The sequence below is a fragment of the Bactrocera dorsalis genome, chromosome 1, assembly GCF_023373825.1.
Source record: "Bactrocera dorsalis isolate Fly_Bdor chromosome 1, ASM2337382v1, whole genome shotgun sequence".
Lineage (NCBI taxonomy): Eukaryota > Metazoa > Arthropoda > Insecta > Diptera > Tephritidae > Bactrocera > Bactrocera dorsalis.
In genome coordinates, this window is record NC_064303.1 from 44,198,588 (window position 1) to 44,221,834 (window position 23,247).

The 23,247-nt window shown below is 36.2% G+C and overlaps 1 protein-coding gene across 30 annotated transcripts in view; it reads right to left on the reverse strand.

Moving 5' to 3' along the window:
• Positions 1-19,572, reverse strand: part of LOC105228281 (uncharacterized) — a 253,501-nt gene extending 233,929 nt beyond the window's left edge. For 6 of the 30 annotated variants that reach the window (XR_007421177.1, XR_007421176.1, XM_049446038.1 and 3 more), the window contains exons 1-2: positions 19,208-19,502; positions 1,627-1,889 (exon numbers count right to left, since the gene is read on the reverse strand). Coding sequence is in view for 9 of the 30 variants with exons in the window: in XM_049446038.1 (XP_049301995.1) it covers positions 1,627-1,726 (100 nt within the window). In the remaining 21 variants the exon portion in view is untranslated. The other 24 variants (XM_049446040.1, XM_049446025.1, XM_049446023.1 and 21 more) reach the window with 19 other exon arrangements.
• Between the last annotated feature and the right edge of the window lie 3,675 nt (positions 19,573-23,247).

Sequence of the window (23,247 nt, forward strand, 5' to 3'; positions counted from 1 at the left end):
TTAAATATGTTTTTGAACTTTGACGTTAATAAAATACCACAATTAACACACACAAGTTATTGGCAAAAGTAAATATTGTATGTTTACGTTTACGTGTTTTACGTTAGGTTAATAACTTATATTATAGGTTCTTAACTCACCTAGTTAAATTACTTATTTGAAAACAATTTTTTGAAATTGGTGAAGTTAGTGAGTGGTACTCATTTAATGACGCAAACTTGTAGCATGTACTACAAACTTCGCAAAATGGCAATGTCGCAAAACAGCTGCTATTTCTTACATGCAATTTAATTTGCGACGTAATTACAGCTACAGATATGCGATACTATTTACAATGGAATCCATGGCAATTCACAATCAGTTGTTTACTTTTCGTTTACGGTCATCGCTGTGAAATGAACTATGTATTAACATTTAACTATGACTTGATTATTTTAAAATTTATTAATTAAATATTTAAAGAAAAAAATTGAAATGAAGAACAACTGATTTATTGCAATATTTTCACGTGGCGCTTATTTAACCGAAGCTGCCATTTTGCCACTATTTTATAAATAGCATATTAAATTTGTGGTATTATTGTGGTTCACCTGAAGGTAGAACACCATTAATTCCAATTTCTACACATATAAAAATCTTCCGTGCCATCTTGCGATAATGTGTTTCACCTAAAGATAGAAGACCTTTAATTCCAATTTTTGCACATATAGAGCCCTTTTTGTAAAATTTAGTGCTTCTGGCTGTTTGTTTAGTGAGTACTCGCACTTTGCGTGCTCTTCAACAAACCATAGATATACATATGTATCTGATATTGATTGATAGATATTTAAGGATATCTACGTTAACACTCGGGTTGAAACCATGCCCAATTGTTAAATACTCGCAAACCACGGATACCCTCCCTACTTCGATTCCCTATATTACAGTTTTGTACGCAGCAGTTGCTCAAAGTACTAAGTTTCATTAAGATTTCTCAATATATCAATTGTACGGACAGTTGATCGGACGGAGGTACAGACCGCCAGCGGGATTACAGCTCATCCCGATGTCTTATATAAAATCATTACTTCTTGACCAAAATGTTTCAAATTGCAGTTAAATCTCCCATAAGAGGACACTGGCAGGGCCAGGATTTCTGTCCGCTTAATAAATTGTCCTTAATAACCCTCAAAAAAATTTGGACCGGCACGGTTTAGGGAGATATCTGCTTAACTCTTTCAGTCACGCTTTTAGATTAAGAATATATTGAATGTTTCGATTATTGTTTTGGCATTATCTACAGCTGAAATATCTCTGAAAGTATGAAAAAACAATTTACGTATCAAGGTTTTCGAGGTATGAGGTGGTTAGTGGCACTAACCACCACGACTGAAAGAGTTAAAAGAGAGTCCGTTTAATAGAGCTTTCACTGCATTTATACATATGTATTTACGTAAGCATATACTGAGAAGACATTTCAATTCGCTCGTTCAATATACAAATTGTGATTGATAAATAATTTTTATCGAAATAAGGTAAAAAGTTCTGAGAAGTAAGAATGCTACAACATTTAATACTTTAATTCTTGTACAAAATAAATTGATATAAGCATTGTCAATATAAAAACCTTGTATTACGAGTACTCACCATGCAGATTTATGGTACATGTTGTATTGTTACCGCGATCCAGAACCACGACACTGGTAGCGTGTGCTGTCGCCGACGCAGTTGCTCCTGAAGTCGCCATTTAGACACAATTTTCCGCTTTGAAAGTTTTGTGTAGAAGTAAACTTTTCGAGTTAATCTGCAAAACTATCCTAAATAGTGTTTCTTATATTACATTTAGACTCCGATTGGTGATGATTGGTATTGTCTTAGTTAAAGTCTGCAAGTCGATACAATAATCTTTTCTGTTTTTAACACAAGAAAATTTTTAGGCAATTTTAAATGGTTAATAAGAAACAAATATAAATAACCATGGATACTTTTCATGGGAACAAAAGTATTCGTCTTTAGAGCTCGATTATTTTTTTAAATCGTTGTCTTATTTTGAGGCGAAGGATACAAATCCGTGAGCGGATTTATACATATATATATAAACATATTTAACACAAATTTTTCTTTTAAGTTAGTTTTTGTTTTTAACATTACAATTCTGTAGAATTCAGATCACTTAGTGTGATAGTGCGGCTATGCAACTCCGAAGTGTTTCCGCGGAAACTCCTGTGCGGAAAGCAGATTCTTTATTAAAAAAAAATATTTTGGTTGTAAATAAACAAAAACGAAGAATTATTTAAAAAATTTACTTTCCGATACCCGCGGTTACCCATGTATGGATAGGAGAGGTTATCCAGATTAAGTATATATATATAATATACTTGCTTTTTTAGACTATCTTAAGCTATATTTAGTGATCTAGTAAGCAAAATTTGCTTATTTTTGTGTGAGAAAACTAATTAAAGATGAAGAAAGTGAAGCACTTTAATTTCTTTTCGTGTTTTTATATCATTGAAGGAAATTTATAACTATATACGGTTTCAACTTTTTTTGTAGAATGTGTAAAAGTAGAAAGCTTCACTGAATCTGAGTATGCTCACCAAATTCAAAAGTCTCGTTGCTTGGAAAAAAAACGAAAAGAGACTCAGCCACAAAACTTAAATAAAGCCATTCCTTTTTATACATAAATACTTATTTTCATAACGAAAACATGTACTTTCATAAATAAAGCAAAATTAATATGCAATTTTTTCTATTCTACTATTGACCTTGGCATAGAAGAATTCTTCATCCCTATGGTAAGCGAAAGGGGCGATCTCTTACTCCCCCCGATAACTCTCCTCTCCCAAGTAGTGAAGACACTTGAGGCCTTGCTACTCCCGACTTTCACTCACCACCTGAGCCTAGCCAGTCACCCGCATGGATTCCGAAAAGTTCACAGCACCACCACAGCACTTAGCGTCATAAACGCCCAGATAGTCCGTGGCCTCAACCAGAAGCCACCCTGTGATAGAACGATCCTCGTAGCGTTGGACTTGTCAAAAGCCTTTGACACAGTCAATCACACAATGCTACTGTATGTCATAGAAAAAACAACGCTTCCTCCAGGGTTAAAGAGGTGGACCATGAACTATCTCAGCGGTCGTCAATCATCCGTACTATTTCGAGGTGAAACATCCAAACTGAGAAGAATTAAACAGGGGGGTTCCGCAGGGTGATGTCCTCTCCCCGCTACTGTTTAACTTCTATATCTCGAAACTCCCGCAACCACCATAGGGGGTTTCCATAACCTCGTACGCAGATGACTGCACGATATTGACGTCGGGCAATGGAATCGATGGCGTGTTCGAAAGTAAACAACTACCTCTCCGACCTATCTCGTTTCCTCTCTGCACGAAATCTCACACTTTCGCCCACCAAATCCACAGCGACCATATTTACTAACTGGACGAAAAAGTATAGACTTGAACGTAATATTGCAGTCGACGGCGTCAAAATCCCGACTGTCAAAAACCCTAAGATTTTAGGCGTAACCCTCGATAGTTTATGCTCCTTCTCTCCCCATACGATCGCCAAGGTACAGAGCCACAACAAAATCCTCAAGTCGCTAGCCGGCAACACATGGGGAAAAGACAAAGAAACGTTTGTCGGTCGATACAATCACGCTGCATCGTTTACCTCGCTCGCTTACCAATGTCTATCATATCCCGCTGGGTTAGTTCCAATTTGGAGAGAACATTTTTAACGTCACTCGTTATCACGCTGTGGAAGTTTTTTTTGAAATCTTTCTATTTTTTTCAACGAAAAACTGTTGAAAAAGGGCCAAAATCGATTCTTTAAATAAAATTTAAAACCAAAAAAAGCTTCAATAGCACAATAACGACTTTCCTACCGATTAATAACCGTTTTGAAAGTTTTGTTTTAGACCATAATTGCGGGCGCAATGGTGAACATCGTACAGGACTTTTTTTACTTGTCATTCCAACAATTTATTTAACTATTATAATTTTGCATTCGTAATGAATGTATTTATTTATAAAATCGCGAAAATCAGTGATTTTTCGGGGAGTCACACTGAGACGATCGCTTAAGTGTCGTTGCTTAGAGATCACGCCTTGCTAAAGAGCCATTATTAACATAAACAATTAAGACTGCACGGCGTAAATGAGCTATAAGGTATCAAAACTGGCATTAATATGATTGGCAATAGATTATGTTGTTTGACGAATCTAAATTTAATTTGCTAAGCATACAAAATTTGCTTTACGAGCGCCGTTCAAATAGTGAGAGGTTCCACTATAATTATGTAGTAAAGAAAATTAATTTTTCTCAAGGACAAAAAATTTGATGCTGATTTTCATACCATGTTTTCGCACCTCTATACCTTGTTGATGAAATAATGAATGCACAAATATATGCGACAGTGGTTAATAATTTTTTAGTACCCACAATTGAAGGGCAATATCCTTATAGACTCCAGGATGACTCAGCGCAATACCATCGTGCAAAATGGTTAAGTTTTGATTGGAAAGAAATCGTGTATAAAACATCCACACAATATTGGTGTATATGATCCTATACAGCTTTTTTATTTTTAGTTGGCCGATAAATTTAACGATCTAATACCATGTTCAGACCGAAAATTTAAAGGGATTAGATTACATTTAATTACATTCACTAATCAGCCAGTTCTCACTGCCGTTAGAAAGATCAAAAAACAGCTGTTATTGTCATTCCAGAATTCACATCGCTTAATATTTATCAAAAGAAATGATTGTCATAAAGTATTTTGAAATAAAAGCCGTATTTTTTTAAATATTTTCCATATGATTAAAATAATGGATGCATTTTTTCATTTGTTAAGTCGACTTTCAAGTGAAATTAGATTCATTGCTTTGAAAAAAATTTGTTTGTTTACATTTTTTTCCTTTGTAGTGTCTAAATCAGCTGTGATACTGTAATTTGTGGAACTGTAATTTTTGTATGGCGAAATCTTGATAAATTTATAAGATTAGCGGGATAAACCACTCAACAGCCGAAATCGTGTAATTAAGTGTCGGTCTGAACATGGTATAAGGATTAAACGTTTAGATTGGCCTGTGAACTCTCCCGATTTGAACTCTATTAAACACTTATTGCACATAAAGAAGTGTGAAGTTGCTAAACAGAAGGCAACAAATAAAAGTCAAAGATTTTAGAACTTGTTTGGTATTGTCCCGTTGTAAGGAAATCAGTTGTCCTAGTGAATTCCATACCTTCAAGGATTAAGGCAGTTATTGAGGCTAGAAGTAGAACGACTCGTTATTAAAAGAGCATATTGTGAAATCTATATTTGTACCTTTCGTGGTGAAAATATTGTAGTCGCTTTAAATTAACTTCACATGTTCAATTTTTTTATTAATTGGCTATTTCATATAAAAACTAGGGTTGGGTTTAGTACCGCGCCGGTTAATTTTGGCTCACTGTACCTAAACGAGAGAACCAAATTGAAAATTTTAAACACGCATGTATGCTTAAATTATTGAACTTTATTTTAAAACATATTTTATAAAAATTCAAAAATTTTTCCAAAAATTCACTTTAAAAAATGCTATTTTTTGCAAATTTCTCAATATATGCTAGTGTATTTTCATCTGTTGTGCATTATACCAAACCAATTATGGATACATTTTCACGCACATACTTATATTAGCTATGAATTATAAAAACCACTAGTAATGTTTTTAATTACTTTTGATTGTTAATTTCTTTGTAAATCTTTAAATAAAATACACCTTTTTCTGCATTAAGTTCAATAATGCGAAAAACCAAAATGACTGCCTAATTTGAACTGTCAAATTGCCCAGAAAGCACGAACAAAACTGAATAAATTAAACCCAGTTAGCAATAAATGAAAGTCAAAAAATCGAGATATTTCGTTCAATATTGCTTCATAGCTAAATTTTCAAATTATGAGTAAAAACTCAAAAAGAAAGTTAAGGGATCACCATATTCTCAATGCGATACAGTGACACACCTAGACGTACCAAAAGCAAAGGTAGCTCTTATCGCACCTACATAAGCGCTCCCCACAAGGGTAGTTGGTGGGAATCTGTTGTAAAACTTTAACATTCCACTTAAAAAAAAAAGTAGATGGAAATTGCCACAATACAATTTAAAATGAGGCCGTTCGCAATTCACGGCTACTCTTTCGCAAGATCCCTCTCATTTAAAAGCCCTAACCTCAGGGAAAGTTTTCAAAGGAGCACCCATTCTGGCCATACTTGAGCCATGCGTGGAGTACCTGTCCTTAATAAACCATAATCGATCATAAAAAAAAAAATTGCAACAATTGCAAATAACATGGAAAAGACAATAATAAATAATCCGCATATTAAACCGGTATGTCGTCCGCAAAATAAAGTTGCTTATCACAAACGTATGTAAGTTAACATAAGCTGCCCTTTGTCAACAATAAAGTCCGCGCATGGCCTGAGTCAGCGAATCCACATTCTCACGCTGGCAGCTTGCAGTTAACATAAGCAGCACTTTGTCAACAACAAAGTCCGCACGTGGCCTGAGTCAACAAATTTACATTCCCACGCTGACAGGTAAGGCACAGCGGTAGCGGCAAACTGCCAACGCAAGCGTCGGCGTCGTATCCGCTGCAATAACTCTACAACTACTACTAACAACGAATTGCGGGACACAACAACTAAGACAAGGTGCAGGGACTTATTTAAGACATTAGCTTTAGAATGTAAGTTTCAGTTTGTAACAGAGAACTCATCAGACAGCATGATCTGATTAATAAAGTGATAATAATCACGAAACAAGACGGTTATTTGTAATTGGCGCCCAACTATATGGGAATAAAAGAAATTAAAGTTCGATAAAAAATAGTAAAAACTATTCGGGAACAAAAATTAAAGTTCGATAAAAAATAGTAAAAACTATTCGGAAATAAAAAGTTTGATAAAAAATAGTAAAAAAAAACTATTCGGGAATAATTGTAGGAGACGTCACAAAAAAAAGAATCACGGACCAAAGGGGATTGAAAATTTCTACAAAAAATTAAACAATAGAATTAAGATTCAAAAACATGTAAGTAGAGTGCAAAAGAATATAATATGTTGAATTGCTCTAATAAAAAAAGTAGCTAAAAAAGAAAACTTGTATTAAATATAATTGTAAATCTTTGCACGAGTTTTTGAGAAATAAATTTTGCGCAGGCCCGCTTATTGGTATCGGTTTTACTTCAAGCTCATGAGTGATCAGGACCTGGACAAAATATTTGAGAGCCTTAACGGAATAGAAGTTAGTAAAAGACAGTGCAACAATAGGGGTAATACAGAAAATTGGTGGACAGAATATAGAGTGACAGACAAAAGACAAGAAATGGCGCTGGAACCAGACCAAATAAGGGCACTACAAACTGCACTTGCCACTCAAAGAGAAAATTTCGAACAAAAGCTTGCAAGTATTAATCAACGACTAAATGACGTTAAAATCGACACACCGAACATAGAAACATATAGGGAAACAGAAATTGTACCCGGGATTAGATGTGAGGAGCCACTCGATATTGTAAAGTCCTTACCGGACTTCGACGGTAAGCAGGAGAATTATGTATCGTGGCGGCAGGCGGCACACACCGCCTACAAAGTTTTTGAAGGCTATAAGGGTAGCAGCAAACATTATCAGGCTGTTGCCATCATTGGGAATAAAGTTAAAGGCCCGGTCGACATGGTTCTGGCCTCATTTAATACCGTTCTAAATTTTAAGGCCATAATTAATCGACTCGATTTTAGTTATTCCGACAAACGACCAATCTACTTGATCGAACAGGAGATGTCAACTCTCCGCCAAGGAAGTTTGTCACTACTACAATATTACGACGTGGTAGAGAAAAAGTTAACCCTTTTAACTAACAAAACGATAATGACTTACGAAAAATCAATTGCTGCATCACTGAACGAAAAATACAGAATGGATGCATTACGCGTATTTATTTCAGGGACTAAGAAACCCCTTAGTGATGTGTTATTCTCAGCCCGGCCTAAAGATCTACCTTCGGCTCTAGCGTTAGCACAGGAGGTGGAATCTAACCATGAGCGATACCAGTTCGCAAGCACATATGCCAGGAGCCTGGAACACAAATCCCAAAGGCTAAATATAGAGCAATCTAGGCAAAAAGGTACAAGTAGTAGATATCAGACGAATGACACGTATCTTGCGAAAAATCCCCATTTTAACAGAACGCGGGACTTCAACAGCAAGACTCCGCCGAAACTAGAGCCAGTACAGCCAATGGACGTTGATACCTCGCAACGCTTCAGAGAACCTTCAGCACAACAGAAAAATAGTGGATACTCATCTCGATATCCTAATAATCAAAATCAAAAATACGGACAGACAGTGAAGAGACCAAGTAATGATTCTGCAAAATTCACAGGACCAAAAGAACAACGGGTTAACTACCTGCCAAATGTAAATCCTACTTCTAATCAAGAAGATACGACGTATCATGAGGTAGCAAACTCAGAGGCCTCATCAATCGAAGACGACCTTACTGAACCTAACCAGTTAAATTTTTTAGACAGGACTCCTTGCTACCGTTCATTGAAAGAACAGTTGCAGGGAGAAAACTAAAATTATTGATTGATACGGGGGCATCAAAGAACTATATAAAGCCTCTAAAAGTGCTTAAGCACATAGCACCTGTCGAAAATTCTTTCTTGGTAAAGTCAATCCATGGCTTTACTCACATTAAAGAAGAATGCACGGTAAACCTTTTCGACAGAACAGTACCTTTTTTATTCTCCCGTCTCTTTCAACGTTCGACGGAATAGTAGGTCTGGATTTGCTAACGCAAACAAACGCAACAATAGATCTAAAATCAAAAAGAATAATAACTAATAATGGCTCAGAAGAAATAAAGTTTTTAAAGTGTGCAAATGTGAATTTCACACGAGTAGAGGATATAGAACTCCCCGAGGTTGTAAGGGGCAAATTTCAGAAAATGGTGAACAATTTATTACGCGTTTTTTCTGATCCTAATGAGGCCCTTTAACACAAATATTGTCGCCACTATTCGCACCGAAAGTGACGACCCGGTGTATTCTAAGCTATACCCTTATCCAATGGGTGTAGCGGAATTCGTGAATACTGAAATTCGCGATTTACTAAAAAATGGTATTATCCGACCGTCTAGGTCATCATACAACAACCCAATATGGGTTGTAGATAAAAAAGGAATGGACGCACAAGGCAATGTGAAGAAACGTCTTGTAATAGACTTAAAATTAAACGAAAAAACCATCGATGACAAATATCCCATCTCCAATGTAACCGTAATACTATCAAATCTAGGAAAGGCCAAGTATTTCACAACACTTGACCTGAAATCGGGCTTCCACCAAATAACTCTCGCAGAATCCGATAGGGAAAAGACCGCTTTCTCGGTAGGCAACGGAAAATACAAATTCTGCAGGCTTCCTTTTGGATTGAAGAATGCGCCCAGCATTTTTCAAAGGGCTATCGACGACGTACTGAGAGAACAAATAGGAAAGTCCTGTTACGTTTACGTCGATAACGTTATTATCTTTTCAGAAACCGAAGAAAAACATGTCGAGCATATCGAGTGGGTGTTAAAAAGGTTACATGAAGCTAATATGAGAATTTCGCGCGAGAAATCACAATTTTTTAAGGAAAGCGTTGAATACTGAGGCTTTGTTGTGTCTAGGGGAGGCATTAAAACGAGCCGCAGTAAAGTAGATGCTATACATAACTACGAGAAGCCCGCCACTCTTTTCAATGTCAGATCCTTTCTAGGTTTAGCAAGCTACTATCGTTGCTTTATTAAGGACTTTGCGGCAATAGCAAAGCCTTTAACAGATATTTTGAAAGGAGAAAACGGCAAGGTTAGCGCCACACAATCGAAAAAGATTAAAGTGGAATTAGACGAAAAACAATCACTTGCTTTTAACAAATTGAAGGAAGTCCTTACATCGGAGGATGTTATGTTACTCTACCCAGACTTCAGGAAGCCATTTGATCTAACGACAGACGCTTCATCTTAGGGGCAGTACTGTCACAAGACAATAGGCCAATCACCTTTATTTCAAGGACTTTGAAAGATCGTGAGAAAAACTTCGCAACTAATGAACGCGAGTTACTTGCCATAGTCTGGGCCCTAAAAAGCCTTAGAATCTATCTCTATGGCGTTAAAAATTTAAACATTTTTACAGACCATCAGCCACTTACGTTTGCGGTTTCAGACCGAAACCCAAATGCCAAAATTAAACGCTGGAAAGCGTTTATCGACGAGCACAACGCTAAAATTTTTTACAAACCGGGCAAGGAAAATCATGTTGCTGACGCGCTATCACGACAGAACATCCACGCTCTAGAGGAGGATGCCCAATCAGATTTGGCTACAGTCCACAGCGAAATGTCACTATCCTATACGATAGAAGGAACTGAGAAACCATTAAATTGCTTCCGAAATCAAATCGTTTTAGAAGAAGCAGACATGACTTTAAGACGGAATTTCATATACTTTGGCAATAAAACTCGTCATATAATTCAATTTACAAATAGGAAGCACCTTATTGAGGAGATAAAAATAGCTGTAAACCCAAATGTGGTAAATGCCATACATTGCGATCTACCAACATTGGCCAGCATACAAGATGAATTAGTAAGGAGTTTTCCGTCAACAAAGTTTTGGCACTGCAAAAACATTGTGTCTGATATTGTCAACAAAAACGAGCAGAGGGAGATTGTTGTTGCTGAGCACAATCGAGCTCACAGAGCAGCCCAGGAGAATATTAAACAAATCCTCTGCGATTACTATTTCCCAAAGATGACAAATTTGGCGAATGAAGTTGTCGCGAATTGTAGGATCTGTGGTAAGGCCAAATACGACAGACACCCACGTAAGCAGGAACATGGTGTAACTCCAATCCCCTCCTATACCGGGGAAATGTTGCACATTGATATCTTTTCGACAGATAACAACTACTTTCTTACCTGTCTGGACAAATTCTCAAAATTTGCGGTGGTGCAGCCTATACCTTCTCGAACAATTGTGGATGTAAAGGTCCCAATCATTCAGTTAATGAATATATTTCCAAACACAAAAACAATTTATTGTGATAATGAAGCTTCTCTAAATTCTGCAACGATAACCACATTGTTGGGGAATAGTTTTGGTGTAGACATCGTAAACGCACCACCCCTTCATAGCACCTCGAACGGGCAGGTTGAACGCCTCCATAGTACACTTTTGGAGATAGCCAGATGTTTGAAACTGGACAGGAAAATTAACGAGACAACAGACCTCATATTAATGGCAACAAATAAATACAATCGAACGATTCACTCGGTGACCAATATGAAACCAATCGAAATACTTCACGCCAACCCACCCGAACTGAAGAATGAGATAACCATGAAAATAATGAAGGCTCAACAAGCACAAATGAATAGGAATAACCCCTCCAGACGGAATAGAGTATTCGACGTGGGGGAAAGAGTATTGGTAAAGACTAACAGACGACTCGGGAATAAATTATCTTCTTTATATGTTGAGGAGAAAGTTGAAGCAGACTTGGGAACCACGGTTTTCATAAAAGGGAGGGTGGTCCACAAGGACAACCTAAAGTAAGGGAAAATTCTTAGCATATTTTAGAATTTTTTAAATAGCATATGGTAAATTATTTAAGCTTCTTTCACACTATCTTTCAGGATACTGATTGCGATACTCCTTATTCAAACGACGACGGCAAAATTGACCGACTATTCGACTTCCGACTACATACCGATTCAGGATGGTGACGCGACGATTTGGGAGGAATTTGGCTATATAAGGCATACAACTAATCTTACAGTGTACAAGGGAATAGTTGAGGAAACCCAAGGCTTAACAACGCAATTCCCTCTATCCCATATGAGAATGTTACTCGACGCAGACATTGCACATATAAAGGTGCTTCTGACAACACTGGACATCCATCACAGCCAGGCTAGGAGCATTAACGTTTTGGGTACTGCCCTAAAGGTTATCGCAGGTACGCCTGACTTTGACGATTTCGAAAACTTAAAGTTCCGACAGCAGGAACTCGTAGACTCAGAGCGACATCAGGTAGAAATAAACACGAGGATACAAGAAAAGATAGATGAACTGACGGAAACGGTTAACCACATCATTAAAAACTCAAAAGCTGGACAGATCGACACTGGTCACTTGTATGAAATGTTGCTTGCAAGAAATAGGATCATTATAAATGAAATTGAAACTTTAATTTCAACTACTACCCTTGCAAAGATAGGGATAATAAATCCCATGTTGTTAAACTCAAATTATATAAAAAACATTATTGAAATGCACTCTACAAACACAACTATCACTGATTTAATGGAGGTATCATATATTAAGGTTCTATTAGACGGTAATCTTCTACATTTTATTATCAAATATCCCAAGCCAGTACTAGTCTGTAAGAAAATTATTATTTTTCCTGTCCAACACAAACCTTGGGACCTTGGGAATGACAACAATATTGCCGATTGTCATAATCAAATTATGGCGATTGGCAATTGCAGCGCAACGCTCACATCAACGTTTTGCAAAAAATTACAACATCCAACGTGCGCGCAGCAGCTTCATTCTGGAAATGTTGCAGCACTCGCCCTAGCCACCTTGAACCAATTATGGTGGTCGATGATGGCATAATCATCATTAACGATAATACCGCTTTAGTCAAGACTACCGCAGACACCGAGAAGATCATAAAGGGAACTTATTTACTTTCCTTCGAAAATGAGATTCAAATAAATGGATCCTACTTCAAAAACGTAAACGGCATGTTTAAAAAATTACCAGGATCAGCAATGACGGCGCTCCTCAATATCACCAGTCATCAAGAGATTTTGAGCCTTCCATACCTTCACAAGATAAGTATGGAAAACCTGCGTTTTATTGGGAAAATCGAAGGGAGGACTATGATAGGACCAACGACATCAGGTCTCACTAGCATTGTCATACTAATTTCCTGTTACGGTCTAATTAAACTATACCTAGAGCGAAAAAGAAGACGCAAATCCCAGAATCTTCAGAACGTCATAAACAATCTTAAGAAGTCCGTGGACGGCCTTCATTTAGAAGGGGAGGAGTTAACATAAGCTGCTCTTTGTCAACAATAAAGTCCGCGCACGGCCTGAGTCAGCGAATCCACATTCTCACGCTGGCAGCTTGCAGTTAACATAAGCAGCACTTTGTCAACAACAAAGTCCGCACGTGGCCTGAGCCAACAAATTTACATTCCCACGCTGACAGGTAAGGCACAGCGGTAGCGGCAAACTGCCAACGCAAGCGTCGGCGTCGTATCCGCTGCAATAACTCTACAACTACTACTAACAACGAATTGCGGTACACAACAACTAAGACAAGGTGCAGGGACTTATTTAAGACATTAGCTTTAGAATGTAAGTTTCAGTTTGTAACAGAGAACTCATCAGACAGCATGATCTGATTAATAAAGTGATAATAATAAAGAAACAAGACGGTTATTTGTAATTTGTACATATATTAAAATTCATATCAAACGAAAGCCGTTTCTACACAAAGGTGTAAATATGATTAGAACCCCAACACCAAATATCCGACGGTCGCCATGCTAACCACTAGCAGTACGTCGACATATGTACATATGTACATGAAATCGCATATACATACATTTAATACTAGGCAAAATATTCCCCTAGGGGGCCCAGGATGTTTAAGGGGGTATTCTAGTCTAGAAATGCTATTTAACGACATTTTTTAAAGTCCAATAAAAAAAAAACTAAGAACATTTTTACTATCCAATTTTTTATCAGATATTTATTGATATTTTAATAATACAAAAAAAAAAAAAAATTTGTGATAATTTGATTAATTGCGGCGTGGTGGCGTGGCGGGGGTTGAAAATAAGGGTGCGCCCTTCCTGACACGATTCCAACACTTTGGGTGATCGGAAAACAAAAGAAAAAAAATTTTAATCAGTACAAATGCCGCTATCGTCTGAACTAGGATAAATAAAAAAAAAATTTCAGTAAATGGCGACTATTTGAATTTTTTGCCCGTTTTTTGGCAAAGATCAAAATTTTTTAAAAATAGTAAAAATCAAAGTTTTTTAATAATCCTAGTTCCAACCATAGAGAGATATATAAAGAAGGTCCACACCAAATTTCAAGTTAATCGGTTCATTAGAACTTGAGAAATCATTGCAGAAGTGTTGAAAATAGTAGTTTCGAGAAAAACGCGATTAAAATTTTGCGTTATACGATATTCGCTCAACCGTTATACAATATTCGCTCACTAAAATAGCTATAACTTTGAAAATAATTTGAGTTTTGAAAAATCCTTTTAGGGAGATATTTTTGAATATCAAAACTATCGAAATATGAAAAAAAAAATTTTCGATTTTTTCAAATTTCTAGACTAGAATACCCCCTTAAATGAGTTAAGCCTCCCCCCACTCTACCCGGGAGAAACTGGCGCACCCTAAGGACGAACTCACATACACCACATCCGATGGCACCATACACTCACGTCACCACACAACACCAACACAACTCACCACACATGTACCCACTCAACAAAAAGGATGGACATCGGGATGGAAGGCTCAATTCGATCAACACAAGCCGCACATTTACATTCGCTACCAGCATTTCGCTGTATACACAATTCATTCGTCATACATAGTTCGAACAACACATTCGCTTGTGCACTGCGCCGCGTTAGCTTTCTACGCTAATTGATACCGATCGACAACAATTCGTGTACACATATACTTTCTACGGCGGTCCGGTTTGCGAGTTCCATCTGCCCCGTTCCGGACATATGTGCTCGCATTTCAAATATACAATTGTAATTTTCTCGATAAATAAATATTAGCTTTGCACTCTGCACTTTACATCCTTATGCATTTTTATTTAAGAACAGTGAAAGTGATTAGTGCTTTTATTTGCAAATTTGGCAACAAATTATTCAGTGCACGTTTTCGGAAAAGCCGCTCTCCTGAACATTTACCTTAATTTTTTTTTGTTTCAGCGTTTTCTTTGTTTGTACTTCCGCGTGATTATCTTTTCTTTATTAAGTATGTAAAGTACTCCTTTCAGCGCTGGCGGCTTTTAGCCGTGCTTTAAAAAATAATACCCGGGGTGACTGAAGTACTTTCGCGTAGTACTCCTTAAAAAAATACATGGTTTTCCTTGTAATTATAAACACTCTAAACTTTTCAACCAAGAATTTGATAAGTGAATGATACATCCGAAGCATGCTACAATGTTACACACATACAAAGCACACAGAACGAGATGAAATACTACGTAAAGTTAAACATTTTGTTAAAGCAGGTTGGCCTACACAACTATCGCCAGGTGATAACGAAGTTAGACCATATTTTCATCGGAGATTAGCTTTAACTCTTCACGAAAGTCTTCTCTGCTTACATGCAAACGTAAAACGTATTGTTATTCCAAAATACTTACAGCAAAATATTCTAGAACTCTTACATGATGGACATTGGGGAACCGTAAGAATGAAGCAATTAGCACGACATCACGTTTGGTGGCCAAACATCGATGACGACATAGCCAAAGTGACACGTCAATGTGAAATTTGTAAAGTTGGCAATCCAGCTCCTATACGTCAATACCTTAGTTGGCCAGAAGCGAAAGCACCATGGGAACGCGTTCATATCGACTTCGCAGGCCCTATATTCGATTCTATGTGGCTTATATGCATCGACGCTTACTCTCAATTTCCATTCGTAACTCAGTTATCGTCAACTACAACAGATAATACTATACATTCTTTAAAATCAATTTTTGCCATAGAAGGTTTACCTAATACACTGGTTAGTGATAATGGACCTCAGCTAACATCCGACGCATTTCATCAATTTTGCAAGTTACATGGTATTACGCACATAACAACTGCACCGTTTCATCCAGCATCTAACGGACTCGCCGAGCGTTTTGTCCAAACATTTAAAACCGCAGTTCGAAAAAATATCAACGAAGGTCTATCCATCAGATGTGCCGTAGTCAAATTTTTAGCTACTTATCGTTTTACTCCTAATTCCAATGGTAAAACACCTGCTGAACTTCTCCATGGCCGTTCAGTTCGTACTATGTTAACTCAACTTTTTGAAACACCAGCACAGTCAAAATCTAAGATCGTAGACAAATACAAATTTCAACCTAATGAACTAGTATACGCTAGAAACTTCGCGAAAGGGGAAAAGTGGATCAAAGGGATTATAATTCATCCGATTGGAAAAATGATGTTTATGGTAAAGTCAAACAGAGGTACCATAAGACGTCATATTAACCAACTCAAACCAAGATCAAACGCAGGCTGATAAGTGATTTTTATATGAAACATATATATTTTTTTTGATTTTGAGGACCTCCCCTATCCGTACATACCGATAACGGGGAAACTTTAGTATACCATCCCACGATTTCAGGGCTAAAAGTGGTATGGTTGGATAGGGCTGATGCTCCAGATTAAGAATATGTATAATTATTGCCGCCGCAAACTTATAATTTTCGAAATATTTTCTTTTAAAGCTGAAAATTTTGCAAATTTTATCTTGCAATTTCTCGATTTCTAGTAATTATTTATTTAATATTATACACTTACACTTCATTACATTGTTTCTACATATTTATTTTTCAGTAATTATTTAGTTATTTGCTTAAAATAAGCACATTATATTTTAAACAAATTTCATTCCATACACAAAAACAAAAGTATTCAGTGTTGACAGATAATAAGTGTTGCCATAATTACACATTTATCAAACGAATAAAAATGAGTATAAAAACTCAAACGCAGGAAACAAACAACATTTTAAAAAACATTTTCCATTGTAATAAAAAAGTTTTAAGGCTTATAAGTATGTTTAATTGCATCTAATAATTTAACAAAAGGATCACATCCCGTCTTACGCGACGAACGGATTATCGGGGTCGCTCATACCCGTGACTAGACAGACAGTCGTATGCCTTCCAACAATCAGTACATATAATAGTACCTTTTGCCACGTGCTTTTCTATCAAAGGTATGAGCACCTCAACACACCTGACGTTGCCGGGACATACCTCCAGCCTAAGGTTGTCACTCCCATCCTCAACCATCCCAAGAACCCAGTGGCCTTCGACTCTCCGCCCTAAAATAAGAAAAGATATATTAGTTGCATAAAAAAAATTATGTTTTTATTATTACCTTTGTTGTATTTTCTTTTTCTAAATTTGCTTTCATCTATTTGAACAGTTTTACCAGGGCCAAGAAATTTACCTACCGCTACCAGATGATCAAACTGGTTCTGTGATAAAACTTTTCTTCCTCACTTCCGCATGCGAATCAATGAGATGCATACGTATACATTAGATAAAATACTTGCGGAAGTGGATTTTTCACGTTGTCGAACCAGGTATCGCTCGACCTTGCCAACGCAGTTCGGTTCCGACAACCACCTGTCCGGCATCGGAACACCCCAACAGTGCAACTTTTATTTAATGACAGCTTCATTGGCACTTTATGCGTACGGCAAATTTTAGATTTTTAAATCAATCCTTGCTTTTCGTCAAAAGAAATACATTTTTCTTTAGTATCAAATGTTTGGATTATTTTTACAATATTCTACATTGATTTCACTTCCGACGCTTTAAGCACATTGCATATGACACCACGGCTGGTTGACGCTCGGACATAATATATTTAAATACCTTAAGTTATATGTTTACCAATTTAAAGGTTATATTGCTTACCTGATAAATTTGCATTTTAAATTTCTTTAAAATACATCTTAACTTTTAATAATTATAAACTTATATATATTTTAAATGTTATGCACTTTAAATTTGTATCCTGGATACTGGCATAAACGAGGAATTCAAATGAAATGAATATGAAACTTATTAAAAAACGTGAAAAAAGAAACGGTACATTGTTTAGTTGTAACGCACCCGTTATAGTAAATGTAGTTTAAAAAGGGGAAACGCGGAATTGATAAATGTGGAGATAATGACGAAACGGGCAACAAAAAGAACGGTATCTTGTTTAGTTGTAACAATATCCGTTATAGAAAATGTAGTTTAAAGAGAGTGATATGCCCTATTTAACATAGCTTTTAGATTTCCTTTGTGCATTGGCAGCCTTCGGCCGCGCTTAAAAAACCCGATCCCACACCAGGGTAAACATTAGTCCATTCGCGTCCCACTTCTTTTTGCATTGGCGGCCTTCGGCCGCGCTTTAAAAAAAAAAATACCCTGGCCGATCCAACACCAGGGTGTGTCAAGTTTTTTTTTTAAGTAAAACTCCTTTTTGCGTTGGCGGCCTCAAAAATAATCATATAAAAGGGGCAATGATTTATGGATTTGAGGAATAATCCTATCTTTTATTAATTTTTATTCGTTTGATAAATGTGTAATTATGGCAACACTTATTATCTGTCAACACGGAATACTTTTGTTATTGTGAATGGAATGAAATTTGTGTAAAATATAAAATGCTTATTTTAAGCAAATAACTAAATAATTACTGAAAAATAAATATGTAGAAACAATGTAATGAAGTGTAAGTCAATAAAAGGTGCATAATATAATATAAATAATTACTAGAAATCTAGAAGTTGCAAGATAAAATTTGCAAAATTTTCAAATTTAAATGCAAATATCTCAAAAACTATAAGTTTGAGGCGGCAATATATTCTTAATCTGGAGAATCAGCTCTATCCAACCATACCACTTTTAACCCTGAAATCGTGGGATGGTATACTAAAGACGACCCTCGATAACCCCGAAATCGGGGAATGCTATTCTAAATTCCAACCGAACCTCATGATACCGGCCGAAATTCTGGGACGGTATACTAAAATTTTCCCAACCCTGCAATCGGCAATGCTTTCTAAATCCTAGCATTATATATTTACCAAAAAATTACATGTAACTGCATTTATGTATATATACATACATACATATGTATGTACATTCAACATACTTCTATGCGGGAAATATATTCATTATCTGCATTTGCCATTGACAAGGTTGAAATATCTGTATCATATGGTATTGTTTTTACTATAGGTTTGATTATGTACTTTTTTCACTTAATGGAACACTATTCTTTTTAGCGCATTGCTGCACAAAAACATTAATTATTATACACTACGAATTTTCAATATCTTACTTTACAGTGGGTTGAGTATTAACACTACATATACTTATATAATATACATATATAAGTTTTGTAAAACTTCTGCGGCTTTCTAACTTCTTTTGGAAAATGAGCGTAAATTACTTAATTTTTTATAATGATATAGAACTCTTTCACAACTACATATGTATGCACAAATTTAAAATTTATGTATTTAACAATGCACTTCCCAAACACGTACAAATCACTACTCTGCTAGCTGTTCACTTTTCAATTCTTTCATCTACCATTTTTTCTTTACGATTTTTCTACACAAGAAAAAAGTGTTCAAAATAAAAGACAGAATAACATTATAATGACAATGCACTATACAACAATTTCTATGATAACTCTATAAAGCAGGTAACTACACAACCAACAGGGTCTGTTCAAACGCGAAAATGTGGTTGCGGTATCCCATTCTATTGTTTTGCGAGAGTAGAACCAAATTATAGAGAAGGTCCAATTACGAACAAGCGTGTATTGTCACAATTCTGTTTAAGTACATTTTACTGTTTAAGTACATTTTTTCCATTAATGTATAAAAAAAAATGTCTCTTTGGAAAAAATTCACAAAAAAATCCGTTTTTTCTGCCTCGAAAGTGGATATAAGTAAAAAACGTGAAGTAAAAAAAGTGTGTCGTCCAAAAGTTAAGATGTCACATATTATTAATGATCCATTGTATACGGGGTTGTAAATAATGAATTAAAATATAATTGAAAATTTGTACAATAAATGAATTAAAAAAATTAATACCACAAACCGGACGGGAAAATAGAAAATAAAAACTGTTATCCAAAGCATATAATTAAGAATTTAAAAAAGAAATAGTTTTAATTGTTTGTGTACTTTATACATATTGTTACAAAAGTAGTATTAAATTGTATTTGTATTGCTATATGCATCCCTTATTATGAACAATAGCCGTATGTATATGGAATAGCATTTCGTGTGTTTGTCTTGCTATTCCTTATTGTAGACATTTGGCGCCGCGGGTGTCTGTTTGTCTACTTAAACAATAGCTGCATCTGGCGTCGCGGCTGGCTGGTTGTCTACTTAAACTGCATTGGCGCCGTAAGGCATTATGTTCTTATAATTGCCAGACGCAATATTCTAGAAGGACACTTCGGCATCAGCAAGGAGTGTGTGGCTATATAAGCCGTGGCAGCGCCAACGTAATGAACCAGTGCTAAGAGTAAACTGCTATAGTGTAGACTGGTTGTAAAATAAAGAGATTTTGTTGAAGTGAATTAAACGGTTTTTGGTTTTATTTGTCAATCCTCAGATACGAACCTAGTAAAGTAAACTAGTAAGGAGTAAATTGGCTACAATATTAAAAAATCTAGTTTTTAATTGGGATTAAACAATGAAAATTTAGTTTTTAATCCTTCCAAATATTTTGAATAAAAGAATCGTTACTGTACTGGATCATACCATTCACGCTTTCATCAACATCTAAACGTATTGCTCCGATCCAAGGATCATAGGTAATTAACTCTTCTTATTTCTTCGCCATTGTTTTCCTCCATATATATACATATGTACGTACACTCGTGGCCACGAAAAGCTCACCACTATACTTTCTTAATATTTTTTAGGTCTTTTTGGTTCGTTCAGGAATTTTGTTCAATTTTGTTTTTAGTAAGCTTAAGTAAACTAAATTATCTTATGTATAAGAATAATTCACAAAATGTGTTGGTAAGCGCATAACTCAAAAACGCCTAGACCAATTTTCCCAATTCTTTTTTTTTAAATGTTCGTTGAGGCTCAAGGATGGTTTTTAAAGCAAGAAAAATTCGAATAATTGCCGGAAAACCCCTAAAAACAGCCCTTTTCTTTTTCCCACACAAACGAATGAATGTTTGTTTTTTAGTAGCGCTAAGGGAACGCCTGAACCAATCTTGATGAAATTTTCAGATTATGTTCTGTGTGGATCGGGGAAGGTTTAGAAATAAAAAACCTGTATACTTTTCGTGAGAAAAAGTCGGAAAATTGGACAATACGAAAAAGTTAATTTTTCCATACAAATTTTTTTTACATTTTTTTTGTTTTGTTTTTCAATTTTTTGAATCGTTCAAATTTGTCGTTTGCTTCAAACATGTTTGAAAATTATTCAGTGAAAATGTTATGTGTGTTGCACACAAAGTGATCAATTACAGATTGAAATTTGTTATGATGCCACGAGGAGGTCGCGCCAATATCGGTCGGCCTTCTTTTTGTCATCAACAAACATTAGCAGCCCAAGGCACATGACCGAGTACTCCCAGGATGCGATGACATACGTGCGGTATTATGGATCGCGGTCAATCAGCAAGCGATCGTCACGATGTCACAGCAAGACTTTTCAAGCAACAGCTTCGATGGACTTTATCTTGAAGCAACGTATATTTGGTGCTGTTAGATGCTAGATGTAATCTGTTGAGTGGCAAGAGGGAGGTTTGATTTGGAGAATAGCCAAAGAGTGTATTTCAACACAGGGAATACAGTAGTGGAAGTGGAAACACCGCCAGCAACAAAATTAACATTTACGAGTTTTTGCTCAACTTTCGTCAGTCATCCGTTTGCGAGGACATTCGGAAATACCTTGATATTATACATGGAATGCATCGTTTAGGAAATAGTTACGCAGAAAGCAAGGCCAATCAGTAGGTGGACATCCGGTGTGTTATCAACTAATGCATTAGCACGAATTTACACAATCCACCCGAAAAACGACGATTGTTTCTACCTTCGGTTGTTATTGATAAATGTACGCGGTTCAACTTCATTTGAGTCATTGCGTACTGTGAATGGTACGGTGTGTGAAACTTTTTGAGAAGCCTGCCAGCATTTACAATTGCTGGAACATGATAATTGCTGGAATCAAACGATGGGCGACGCGATAGCTACTTCCCATGCCACTAAAGTTCCCACACTTTTCGCGAGGATCGACTCAACATATCAGCCTTCAAAACTGCGTCAATTGTGGGATACGAACAAAAATTACGTTGCCGAAAACATTTTACATCGTATTCGCTAAGAATTAGAAATGGATCAATTCCGGTTGATACTTCCGGTGGTTTGATATCAATTCCATCTGCCGTTTATCGATGTACAAAAGATAAACTCATCACGAATTTTTTCCGAACATTGGCCAATTATCTCAACTACGATTCCTTGAGTGCACGTGCAATGATATCTGCCAAACATACCGATGTTGATGACTTAAACTGGAAGATTCAAAGTCAAATTCCGGGAGACTTGCGCTTATACAAATCGATCGATCCAGTTGCATTTCTAAATAGTTTGTAGAGGTTTGGTATGCCACCGCATCATTTGCAACTCAAAGATAGATCTGTCGTTATTATGTTTCGCAACCTACAAGCGCCGAAACTGTGTAATGGAACCCGACTGATTGCAATGCACCTATCGAATACAAGGGGACAGAATGCTTGATTCTACGAATTCCTTTGAGTTCTATCTATTTGCCATTTCAGTTCAAACGGATTCCGTTTACAGTAAAAATTGCATTTGAGACGACAATCATCAGGAAATATATGGTATAAATTTGGAGCCGCTATGTTTTTTACACGGCCAAAAATACGTGGCGGTGTTGAGTACGAGTTGGAAAACTATCTTCTCTGTACATTTACGCACCGGAACAGAAACCAAAAATGTTGTTTATCAAGCTGCGTTACATTGAAAAAAAAAAAAATGAAATGATAAATTTAACTTTCTTTTCCTTTCAAAACACATATGTATGTAATTTTACGCAGGAAAACGGCTGCGGGGTCAGCTAGTATAATATAATTATAATTATAGTTTTTAATTTATAACATTTAATGAGTAAAAGACAAACTCGATTTTTGTGCTTATACAAAAGAAGCTGATATTAATTACCTCGTCTAAACTGCGTGTTCCAATTACAACAAAAAAATACAAAAAAATTAATTTCAAGTATGGTGTAAATGAAATCGCATGTCAGTCTATTACATTTCGAGCTCATTTTGTAAAGCTCACTAACTTTCAAATGATTTTGTCTATAGCTGAATGT